This window comes from Diceros bicornis, chromosome 18 (genome assembly GCF_020826845.1).
Source record: "Diceros bicornis minor isolate mBicDic1 chromosome 18, mDicBic1.mat.cur, whole genome shotgun sequence".
NCBI classification, from domain to species: Eukaryota; Metazoa; Chordata; class Mammalia; order Perissodactyla; family Rhinocerotidae; genus Diceros; species Diceros bicornis.
The window spans coordinates 45,510,525-45,522,542 of NC_080757.1; the positions used below are offsets into that span (position 1 = coordinate 45,510,525).

Below are 12,018 nucleotides of genomic sequence, written 5' to 3' on the forward strand. Positions count from 1 at the left end.
AGTGAAACTAAAAATCTCATCTTTCCCTGTATTCCAATGATTACTTTAAATAATTACTTTTAGGGACCGGACCGGTGGCGCCAGCGGTTGGGTGCGCACGCTCTGCTGCGGCGCGCACTGACACACCGCTTGTTAAGCCATATAAAGTAGGGGAAGTTGGGCACGGATGTTAGCCCAGAGCCAGTCTTCCTCAGCAAAAAAATAGGAAGATTGGCATTGGATGTTAGCTCAGGGCTGGTCCTCCTCACACACACACACACAAAATTACTTTTAAAAATGGAATCATAGCCTTCTAGACCTGGAAAGGACTTTAGAAATCTAGTCCCAATCCCTCCTTCACAGGTTGGCAGAGACTGAAATGGTTAGGTAACAGGCCCATGCAGCTTGTCTGTGGAAGGGCTGGGCTGGAACTCTGCTCTGACTCTCTGTCCAGTGCTCTTTCTCTGAAACTCTTCTCTCCTCATTTAAGACATTCCAGTATCGTTTTAAGGAGTTACTTTCTTGATCATTCACTGTAATGGAAAAGCTTGCCTGATTTGCTCTTCTGTTGTGTTGGAGTGGAGGGTAAGTCAGCCATACAATATCCGCCTCTTGGTGTTTGCTCTCTTGACAGTCCTTCACTTTGCTCTTTTTCCTGCCCTCTGCCCCCAACTTGCTCTCCCCCTCTCCTTCAAACACTGTTATCTTTGGAAATATGTGTGTGCACTTCTCAACTTGGCTGGGATCCGGAGCAAGGTGACTCTTGGTTTAATGGAGTTTTTCCACAGTGCTTGAATTTGCCCAAGGGTTTGGCAAGTTGGACAACTAACAAAAAGCAAACTGCCATCCTTTGCCCTTTCAGCAGGTCTGTGATCTGTTAATACAGGAAGAATTAAGAAGTAATAAGGAAGGAAAAAAGGCAGAAACTCCACTTGAAGTACTTGCCTACCCCCTGGAAAAGTTCAAGGCTGTTGTTCATTGTCTGAATTTTTCCCTTGTGATTTGCTTGTAGTCCTTAAGTCATCTTCAGACAACTGATCAAGGGAGCATCAGAGGAAAATAAAGTTGGGCATCTGCATTGAAGTCAGTGTTCCGGCTCATAGGAGTCGGTGGAGAACGTGATTTTTTTCTTTGGTGCTGGGCGATCAGAGTGGGGGCCTTCTCCTTTGCAGGAAGTCCTTTGCTGCAGGGGCTACCGCGCACAAGAGCTCACCTCTTCATATTTCTCATTCCTCAGCAGACATTCTGTGAGGGGCAGGCCTGTTTTTTGCATTCTAGCACTTACTCTCAGACCCCGCTAAGTACCCCAGAGAGCCGTGTTTTTAATCAGAGGTTGAAACGGAACCGCCCCCTGGGTGCCCCGGGGAGAGTCCCTTTGGGACAGCGCCCCCCTTCCGGAGGGCAGCATCCTGGTGGGGGCGGGGGCTCAGCTTTGATCCCAGGGCACCTTTTGTCCCTGGAGACGCCCTGCCAACCAGGTATGTGGAGGGAAAGTGCTGTCTGCTTTCCAGGCCGGCTAGTGTGGGTTTGGGGAGCGGGACGGTCGCTTCGGACAGTGGCGGGGCGTGGGACAGCCAACACGGGTGGGCACAGCGAACTCACTAAATGGGCGTCTCCGGGGAAGTTCGGGCGGGGTCCGCGGGCTCACGGGCTTTCTTCCTCTGAAATCCATCCCTGGGCAGAGCAGCCCCACTTCTCACGCAAACTCGTGGAGCCGAGGGGTTAGGCGGGCGCGGGGTTCCGCAAGGCGGATCCGGGAAGCGTCCGGCCCGGGCGGCGTGGCCTCTCCAGCGCCGGTCCGCGGCCCAGGGCGCCGGCCCAACCGCCTCGGCCGGGGCCGCTCCCGCGGGGCGGGCGCCGGTCACACAAAGACGGCAGTAGGGGCTCCGGGGCTCCGGCCCGGGCGGGTCTCGGGGCGGCCGGACCTCCCTTCGCTTCTCAGCCCGTCCGCCGGCGCCGCCCGTCCGCCCGCCCTCAGCCGCCTGGCGAGGCTGCAGCCTCCTTCGCCGCGCGGGGTCCCCTGGTTAACCCCTGCCCGCCAGCCCGGCCGCTGATTGGAGGAGGCGGGGCGCCGGGGCAGCGGGGACCCCCCCCCCCACCTTCCTCGTCCCCTCCCCCTCCTCCCCCACTGTCGGCTCTTCCCCCACCCCCCCAGGACCCCCCCCTTGCCTCCCAGCCGTGCAAATCTCGCGAGGAAACACGCGGTTTCACTAGTGTGTTTACACCGATCACTACTAATCCGGACCGAACCGATCCGGATTAAGGGGCCGGAGGCGGGTCCTGGGCACCAGCAGTTCCGACCCCCCCGCCCTCCACGCCGCACCCGAGTGGCCCCCAGCCGAGCGGGCCCCCACCTCCCGGCCCGGCCTGGGCCCTCCTGCGCCTCCCTTGGCCTTTGTCCGGCGCCAGGAGGCCGGTCCCGCGCCCCCCGCGGCCGCCCGGGCCCGGGCCCGCGTCGGGCGCCTGCCTGTGTACGCGAGCCCGGGGATCTGCGGCCTCCGCGGCCCCCCTCCCCCGCCCGCCCTCTCGTGGAGCCCGGCGCCGGCGGCGGCTGCCTGGGCGGGGGGTTGCGGCGCTCAGGAGAGGCCCCGGCTCCGCCCCGGGCCTGCCCAGGGGGAGAGCGGAGCGGTCTGCAGCCGGGTCGGGTCGGGGCCCCTCCCGGGAGGAGCGTGGAGAGGCGGCGGCGGCGGCAGGTGAGAGGCTGAGCCCCAGGCGGGGGAGGGCGCCGGGCCTGGGGCATTAACCGTCCGGGGGACCCCCTCGGCTGAGCAGTCTGCGGCCTGGGCCCACCCGGGGGTCGGCGCCGGGCCGCAGCTCCTTGGCGCGGAGGCGGGAGGGGCTCCCGAGGGCTGCGGGTCGCCCAGGGGCCGGGTCGGAGATTGGGGGAGGCCCAGGCGGCCCCGGCCTGGGAGTGGGGCCGGCGGCCGGCGGGGAGAGGGGGGCGCCCCGGCAGCTGGAGGCCCCGGCAGCCTCCGGGGCGCCCCCGAGAGCTGGCCCGCCCTCCCTCCGTGACAGGTGGGCCTGGAGTTGGGGAAAGTTTGGAGCCGGCGGGAGGCGAGGGGCGCCGGGACCAGGCCCCATCGGTCCTGCTTCCCGGCTGTGGGCTGCAGGGAGGATCCCAGCCCAGGCCCCGTTGGAATGAGACAGAGTGGATATTTCCTTAACATGAGTTGACATTAAATGGAATAACCGCTGGGGCGTCATTTTCTGGGCCAGGCCTGAGGATGGAGGTTTAGGAAATGTGCCGAGAGACCCTGGGGCTTGAGGGAGGCTGCAACCTCTGCCATTCCGGCCTCGATTAGGGCAGGGCGAGACGGGAGGAAGGCCACTTAGGGGAAACACACTCTCTCAATCTCCTTTTTCCTTTCTTTTTCTTTTTTTAAGATGCCTTTCTACCTTTCCGAGAATTTCCTAATTCCCTCTCAAACCTGAACTCGTATGTGTGGGTGAAACTTTAATTTGTCACCCTTTCATTCGCCTTTGCCCCGGGCCCTCAGTCCAGGAAGGGAAATGAAACTGGAGGACTTGGAGGGGTTGTTACTGGAAATTGTGGAGTTGTTAGATTGCAGAGGACAATGTTTAATGCGTGTTTAGAGTGAACTTTTAAGTCATGCCAATCTTGCCAATAACTATTTAAAAATATGTTCGAAGTGGTTCTATGTAATGGCATATGCTCGTTTTCCACTTTTAATATTAGAGAGGTTTCCAATGGGTTCTGCAAGAGTTGATCTCTTGCAAAGGATGGATGTGTTTGTTGAAAGTAATCTTTGCATTAATTGGTCGTGGAAGGAGTTTAAAAATGGTGTCCTCCTGCCCCTCCCTGCTTGTAAGTAGTGCTAAAAGCAGATGTCTAGAGAAACCTGCTGCTCCAGGTAGTGTTCAGAAAAAGGTTTCGTAAAGGGATTCCTGAGTGAATGCAGGTTGATGGTTTTACCATGGGTTCTCGATTAAATTTAAAATAATTCCTCTTTTCATGAGCTACTGTGAGCTCTTCGGAGAAAAGAGCTATGTAATAGCGTTATTCGAAGTTATTTGTAGCTTCTGATTTATGCTATATTATTTTGAAATTATTAATGATTCATATTTTTAGTTTAAGAACTAGTTCTTGTGTTTGGGAAAGAAATATCTGAAAGTACTTAGCTAAATTCAACGATTGATAGAAGGAATTTTCTTTTCTGCAGGCTAGTTCTTGCTCAGCTTTTACAGAGATTATATGAAGAGTTTGAGGTTTTTTTGCTGTTAAAATCAAATCAACTAGAGAAGAATAAGTGGCCCTCAGGGAGGACTTCGGAGGCACTTTATAACTTTAAATATATTACTATTTGATGCAGCGCATTGTAGTTTATCACTTGTATGCTATATTTACTTGAGATTTACCTCTATGTGACCATTCAGTGAAATAATTACTGTGAGTTTTGTTATAACTAAAAACTGGTTCCTCACATTTTAGCTTTTATGGTCTCATAATCTACTTTTTCTTTTTTCAGTAGAAATGATGGAAGAATTGCATAGCCTGGACCCACGACGGCAGGAATTATTAGAGGCCAGGTTTACTGGAGTTGGTGTTAGTAAGGTGAGTAAAATGATGATAATGAACACTGTTTGTAGTCTAATTTAAACACGTTTAAAAAACAATTAAGAGCAAATTGGGTGGATCATACTGATAGATTGCAGGGGAGAAGATTTGGCTCATGGTTCCAATGAACTTTTGAATACTACCAGTCATTCCAATCATTTAACAGTATGTTCGAAGGTATTCTGTATGGGAGTATATGATTCTTTTCCCCTCTAATACGGGAGAGGTTTCCCATGGGTCTTGTTGCAAGGATACTGATGAACTGTGTATCTAGATTCTATGCCATATTTTGTCACAACTCCTCACTCAGGAGAAAACTGTCGATGGAAAGGTATTGGCGTAGCTTCATTACACTGGACTTTTGGGATAGTTATATGGTAGAGTTTTGAAAAATCTGCCTCTGCTAAGTTCGTCAGTTCTGAAAATCTGCGGTTCAGCAGATTTCTCCTGGTTGCACCCCCAGACTGCTTTCTCTCTCCTCCTATTTTTCCTTCTTGTTCAGTCTTTTTATTTTTGTTCTAGGAGTATAAAATAAGATCAGGCCCCCATGAACGGGCAGGTGTTAAGCAGTGTCACAGCTTCCTCTGCGTCCTTTTGTACTTGCTGCTTCACCCCTCTCCTGTCATAGGATGATATTGGTACAATATGTAAAACATCTATCATTTTAATACAGCATGTAAAATATATTTATGATGTTTTATTTAAAGGCTGTCCAATCCAAAATTGTTGAATTACTTGGGCTTGAGACTTGTGAATTTTTAATCTTTGACTTCATGTGAACATTTCTTTCTGTGCTTTTCAAGAAATGTTATTTTTCATGGTGACCTAAAAGTTAGTCTCATGCTTTGGTTAGTAGCTTCTTAAAAGAGAAGGTGTTTGTCAAGGTTTAGTTGGAAAAACTGGCTGTTTTGATGGGTCTCATAATTTTGGTGACCTGGAATAGCTTGACAGTTTTTGTTCACTCAACAAATATTGAGTGCCTGCTGCACAAGGCATTGTGCAGGATGTTAGGGATGACACCTCAGCACAGTGCTCCAAGTCCCCATTGTGGAAAGAGCAAGAGACACAGACAGAGAGAGATGATACGGTGATGAGAGCTGTGTTAGAGCTGTGATGAGGTGCTCTGGGAACACAAGATTTGTTACACATTTTGTAGTTCTTGGTTTCTTTGGCCACTTTAATAAAGGAACTGACTTTTGCGGCAACTTTGGAGCATGGCTATATTCTTGACTATCGTTGTATATTGAAGTTACTTGTATAAATGTAAGAGCTCTGATCTAGGTGAAGTAGCTTCAACTGGAAGTGAGTGGTATATTTGAGTATTAAATTGATCTCTGATTCAGTTGATTACCAAATAATGACCTTTGATGTGTCTTTTAACTTGGGAATTCTGTAGATGGCTCACATCCAAATCTGTCTGTTCAAATGATCACTTGCTGAGTAAAAGTAAGTTTGTGTTCAGATTATACGTAGTTGAAGCTCATTGGGCTTTGTTAGGATGCTTTTCTTTCCTTCTGTTTTTAGGTTCGTGATAGCTATATCCAAGTGTACTTTTGATGGGGTAGAGCATATGTGATGGAAATGAGTAGTACTGCATTTTGCTGCCCAGGCCCAATTTAAAATCATGTAACTAAGGTGTCAGAAAACTTGAATGCAGTAATCTATCTGTTTAATAGGAAGTTCTACCTTTAATATATAGAGAAAGAAGTTCCTTTATATCCAAATGTTTTATGCCATTAATTGTATGATATTTTGATTATTCCAGTCATGGTAAGTATATTGATTACAATAAATATGTTATTCAAGGACTAGCGGGAGAGTGGTTTTTTTCCATAGCAAAGAAACTTGGGGGGAAAAAAGACAAATGAGTAAATTATTATGTAGTTTGCAGAGTTGGGAAGAGGAAAAGAAAATCTCCATTTTGTATGATTTCTTTTGCCTGCAAGACATTGTCTCTCTCAGACCACTGATTTGAAATAGGAGTAGGGAGGAGGCTGTGGTAGTGGGAGTGAAGGTGCTTTTGGAAAAACTCCTCCTCCCAGCTTTGAATTCCTCATTATGGGTCATAATTTCGCAGTGAGGATGTCACTACTATGTTGATGACAGCTTTCAGTTTTGCAAAGATCAAGAGAGCTTTCAGCCCTTGCTCCAAGTGGGAGAGCAGAGTGACTTTCCTGTGATAGTGCCACCTAGTGGGACTGGTGCAACCTCATGGGCTGTCTCTTGAGTTTGTCCTAACTATTCGTTAACATTTTCAGTACTTTTTGATGTCCATAGAAGGAAGAAAGTCACTGCCACTGTGGAGTCTTTCCTAGTGGACAAGAGTGTTTTAAGTAGCTGCAGTGCTTGAACTTCCTGGTTACTGTAGATCTTCTGTCGTGTTGCTTCAGGTTTTTCACACCTGCAAATTTAAATACACATTGCAAAATTGAGGGTAAAGCAAAATTGCCAAGCCACCACATTTATTACTTATACTTAAGTTGCTCTTTACTTATATTTAGGTTTTTTATTATCAGATTTTAAATTTTCTTGCATGTTGCGTTTATATGCATTCAGTTTCTCTTTTTATTCACATATTTAATTTATAATAACTGGTAAACCAAAAGCATATGTTTTGCGCTTTGGGATGCACTATGTGGTTTTTGTTTAAGAGATTGATGTTTTCTGTCATTAGTGAGTTGATGATAGAGGAAAGTAGCCTAATGTGCAGTGAGATGCTATAGCTGGCTTTCCTCCTCTAGTCTAGCTGCCACTTTTTGGGAGGACCTGTAACCATTGTCTTAGCATTTTTGAGGTGATAAGGCTAAATTGGATTGTGAACTGACTTCTTCATTTCTTGTTGACCTGATAAGTGAGCTATTCTATTTCTTTTTTAAGATCTCTTCCTTTAAGCACTGGATAATCTTACTTCCAGGCATGTGAAACTGACCGTACCTTGTATTCATATGTTTTCAGTGTATTCCCTACTCTGCTCCCTTTTGACAGTTAAGTACAGGTAGTCTGTGTGATTCTGGAGACTGAAGAGTAGGTGGAATTCCACCCTTGCATGCACTGTTATCTGTATCTAGTTGAATTTTAATGCTAATATAGTAGCAAATACTTATATAGTACTTACTGTATGTCAGGTACTGTTCCAAGTACAATAAAAGTAATAAGAAGGTAATTTAGATCTTTCATAACAGGGATACTAGTCTTACTAAACTTCCATTCTCTTTTTATAAGCCACGCTGACTGATGCCCACTGCATTGCTCCCACCAGTTGAATTATAGACTTAACAAGGATCACTTTATGACAACTTGCACTTGATTTAAAATTATATAATTTACTACAAAATTGTGTAAACCAATGAAATATGATTATAAAATGAAAGAATTGTTGATTCTATGAAAACTAAGTTAACTGCCTTGGAAAGACTAAATAGAAGGTGAGTTAAGGAGATATCTATAAAAATTAATAATTTTTTTTTACATCTAGAAGAATTCTCCATTTAGATCCTTGGCAAGTATCTTTTAAGTTCTTGCTTCATTTTTAAAGAAATCGAAACTGGAAATTGTAGATGATGCATTATGGGTGTGGTTTGTGTGAGACAGTGGAACTACAGTCAGTGGATCTCTAACTCAAAAGGCCTATGTCAAAGACTGGCAACAGAATGTACATTTATATGTTTTAAATTAAAGGAAAATGTTCAAGTTGTCATTTTTTTTAAGATATCCTAGTGTAATCTGCTTTTTTGATTAATGTCGTTGGTTTCAGTTGTATTGAATAAAAAGGATTATGTGTTATGCGGATGGTATTGAAAAGAAGAGCAAAATGAGAAGCCACAAAAAGTGGGGTCTTTTTTGGCACAATAAGAACTTTCACTTTATAGAACCTGAAGCAAGACCATATACTTTTTTTTTTTTCTTTTTAAAGATTTTATTTATTTATTTTCCCCCCAAAGCCCCAGTGGATAGTTGTACATCATAGCTGCACATCCTTCTAGTTGCTGTATGTGGGACGCGGCCTCAGCATGGCCGGAGAAGCAGTGTGTTGGTGCGTGCCCAGGATCCGAATCCGGGCCGCCAGCAGCGGAGCGTGCGCACTTAACTACTAAGCCACGGGGCCGGCCCAAGACCATATACTTTTAAGTAGTACCACATAAGAGATTTTTGATGTTTTCTTAAAGAAAAATGATCTCTTTTCCTACCTTTTAAAAAATTTGTTAGTCTGATAAATGATCACCTTAAATGATCAAATTTGACTTCTGAAAAGATGTTTAACCAACTGATACCTTTCTCTCCTGTCATTTACTTAATTGCATCAATTAGAAGGTGTCAGTTGTGGATATCTAGTGTTAGCTATTTCACATACCAGTATCTATAATTTTTTTTTACTATGTTCAGGTGTTTTACATTTAGTACATAGTTAGACAGTGCTCAGTAAGCATAACTGCTGACAAATAGTCTCTACTTACACTGGTGAATTTTAAGGAACTGTTGATAAATTTTTTATTATGTTTGACTTTATGTTCTCTTCTCCTTTTCATTTACTTTAGTATTTATTTAATTCTCACCTTATTTCACATGCAGTCAAGTATCAACTCATGTCTATTCTTTCTCTGAAATTTCTTTTTTTTTTTTATAATTTTTATTTATTCATTTTTTTCCCCTAAAGCCCCAGTAGATAGTTGTATGTCATAGCTGCACATCCTTCTAGTGACTATATGTGGGACGCGGCCTCAGCATGGCTGGAGAAGCGGTGCGTCGGTGCACGCCTGGGATCTGAACCCTGGCCGCCAGCAGCAGAGCGCACGCACTTAACCGCTAAGCCATGGGGCCAGCCCACTCTCTGAAATTTCTTGAGGGTTTGTCTGCCCCTACTGCTACTGTCTTAATCCAGACCTCTCTCATTCATAACTGTTAGCCAGTCTGTCCTACCCCATTCATCTTCCTGTAAACTGCCACCAATTATATTTCTAAAAATACCAATATTATTGTTTTACTTCCGTGCTTTAAAAGCTACCTATTGCCTACTGGATAAAGTTAAAACTCCCTATCCTGAATTTTCAGCTTCATGGCCGGTTGTCTACTCCCCCACTACTGTGCTCTTCTACCTCAAACTGTGACTGATCTCCTAACCTGGGATGTTAGCAAACAGGCTCATGCTGTCTCCTCTACCTTTCCTTTGTTTTTTTTTCTTTTTTTGCTGAGGAAGATTATCCCTGAGCTAACATCTGTGCCAGTCTTCCTCTGTTTTGTATGTGGGTTGCCGCCACAGCACGGCCGCAGGTGAGTGATGCAGGTCGGCACCCGGGCTCTGAACCCGGTCCCCAAAGCAGAACATGCCAAACTTGACCACTAGGCCACGGGGCTGGCCCCTCCACCTTTCCTTTTTTATTTGAGTGATGAACTTTTAGCTTACTCTTCAAAGCATAATCCGGATATCTCTTCTTTATAGCTTTTCCAGATACCCCCACCAGTCAAGTTGCGTTATCTTACTAGCACTTGATAACCTATTCTTATTATAACGCATATCGTTTGTTTCCCCTGTTAGTCTTCTTGAGAACTTGGATGGTATCTTTATCTCTGACTATTCAAATGCTTAGCACATTGTGTACGCTGAATTGGAAAGGAATTGGAAAGGAGTATCGAGAAGATGAAAGTAGAGCAAGTTGTCACCCACAAGGGCGTGGTCTGCTCTAGCTTTTTGTTTTCCAGTCTCAAAATTCTTGTCTTTTAATGGGAAGATTTAGTTCATTTAAATTGAATGCAATGACATATGTTTGGGCTTAAATCTTTCTTATGTTTCTTTTTAAATCTTTCTTATGCTTCTACCTCCTTTAGAAATCATATTTTTTTTTTTTGTGAGAAAGATCAGTCCTGAGCTAACATCTGATGCCAATCCTCCTCTTTTTTCTGAGGAAGACTGGCCCTGGGCTAACATCCGTGCGCATCTTCCTCTACTTTATATGGGACCCTGCCACAGCATGGCGCCACAAGCAGTGCGTGGGTGCGCGCTCGGGATCCGAACCTGCGAACCCTGGGCCGCCGCAGTGGAGCGTGTGCACTTAACCGCTTGCGCTACCGGGCCAGCCCCTGAAATCATTTTTTAAATTTATTGATTAATTCTCTACTGTGGAAGACAAAGAAATGAGAATTCTCATACTTTTTTTTTCCCCACCTTCAATTTTTTGTGTTATATTATTATTTATGTTTAACACTCCATTTTTCCCTCTTCTAGTTTGAAAGTTACGTACTCTTTTATTGGTTACCCTGGAAATTACAACATGCATCCTTAACTTATCAAAGATTAACGTTAATCAGTACCTTTGCCCTCTTCTATGTCAATACAAGGGCATTGAAGATTTAATTTAACTCCATTATTCCTCTCCCAATTCACATGCTATTGTTCTATATTTAATTGTATATGTATTTTTAATTAATTTTATTTTTTAGAGCAGTTTTTGGTTTATAGAAAACTAAGCAGAAGTACAGAATTCCCGTATACTCTCTCGCCACTTCCCCCGGTTCACCTGTTGTTAACATCTTGCATTAATGGGGTAGATTTGTTTCAATTGATGAACCATTACTGATACATTATTATTAATTAAAGTCCATAGTTTAACATTAGGGTTTATTCTTTGTGTTATGCTGTTCTATGAGTTTTGATAAATGCAAAAAATATCATGTATCTATCATTGTTTATACATTTTTAAGAGTCCACGGATTATTATTGAGTCTATTTTATATAATCAGTGTTCATTTAGCCTAACCTACACGTTTACCACTTTGTTCTTCGTTCCTTTTTGCATCTTTATATATTCTTTTTTTTTTTTTTTTGTGAGGAAGATCAGCCCTGAGCTAACATCAGTGCTAATCCTCCTCTTTTTGCTGAGGAAGACTGGCCTTAAGCTAACATCTATTGCCAGTCCTCCTTTTTTTCCCTTTTTCTCCCCAAAGCCCCAGTAGATAGTTGTATGTCATAGTTGCACATCCTTCTGGTTGCTGTATGTGGGACACGACCTCAGCATGGCCAGAGAAGTGGTGGGTCTGTGCGTGCCCGGGATCTGAACCCGGGCCACCAGTAGCGGGGCATGCATACTCAACTGCTAAGCCACAGGGCCGGCACCCTTTTTGCATCTTTGACCTTCTATATGGAATACTTTTTCTTTTGCCTGGAATATAACCTTTGGAATTCCTCTAGTGTGTGTCTGGCAGTGATTTCTCCCTGTTTTATCTGCTTTAAAAAGTCTATTTTTGGGTTTTTTCTTGAATGGTATTTTTGGTAGTTTTAAAATTCTAGGTTGGGGCCGGCCCAGTGGTGTGGTGGTGAAGTTCGAGCACTCCACTTCAGCGGCCCAGAGTTTACAGGTTTGGATCCCGGGCTTGGACCCACACATTGCTTATCAAGCCATGCTGTGGCAGGCGTCCCACATATAAAGTAGAGGAAGATGGGCACAGATGTTAACTCAGAGCTAATCTTC

At 45.0% G+C, this 12,018-nt stretch overlaps 1 protein-coding gene across 3 annotated transcripts in view; it reads left to right on the forward strand.

The window, feature by feature from the left end:
- Positions 1 to 2,453: 2,453 nt before the first annotated feature.
- TLK2 (tousled like kinase 2) overlaps positions 2,454 to 12,018 on the forward strand; it is a 130,722-nt gene continuing 121,157 nt past the window's right edge. The window contains exons 1-2 of one of the 3 annotated variants that reach the window (XM_058561295.1): positions 2,454 to 2,672; positions 4,467 to 4,552. In XM_058561295.1, coding sequence (XP_058417278.1) covers positions 4,472 to 4,552 — 81 coding nt within the window. In that variant the 5' untranslated portion in view covers positions 2,454 to 2,672; positions 4,467 to 4,471. Of the gene's footprint in view, positions 2,673 to 4,466; positions 4,553 to 12,018 lie in introns of those variants that run through there. The other 2 variants (XM_058561296.1, XM_058561294.1) reach the window with 2 other exon arrangements.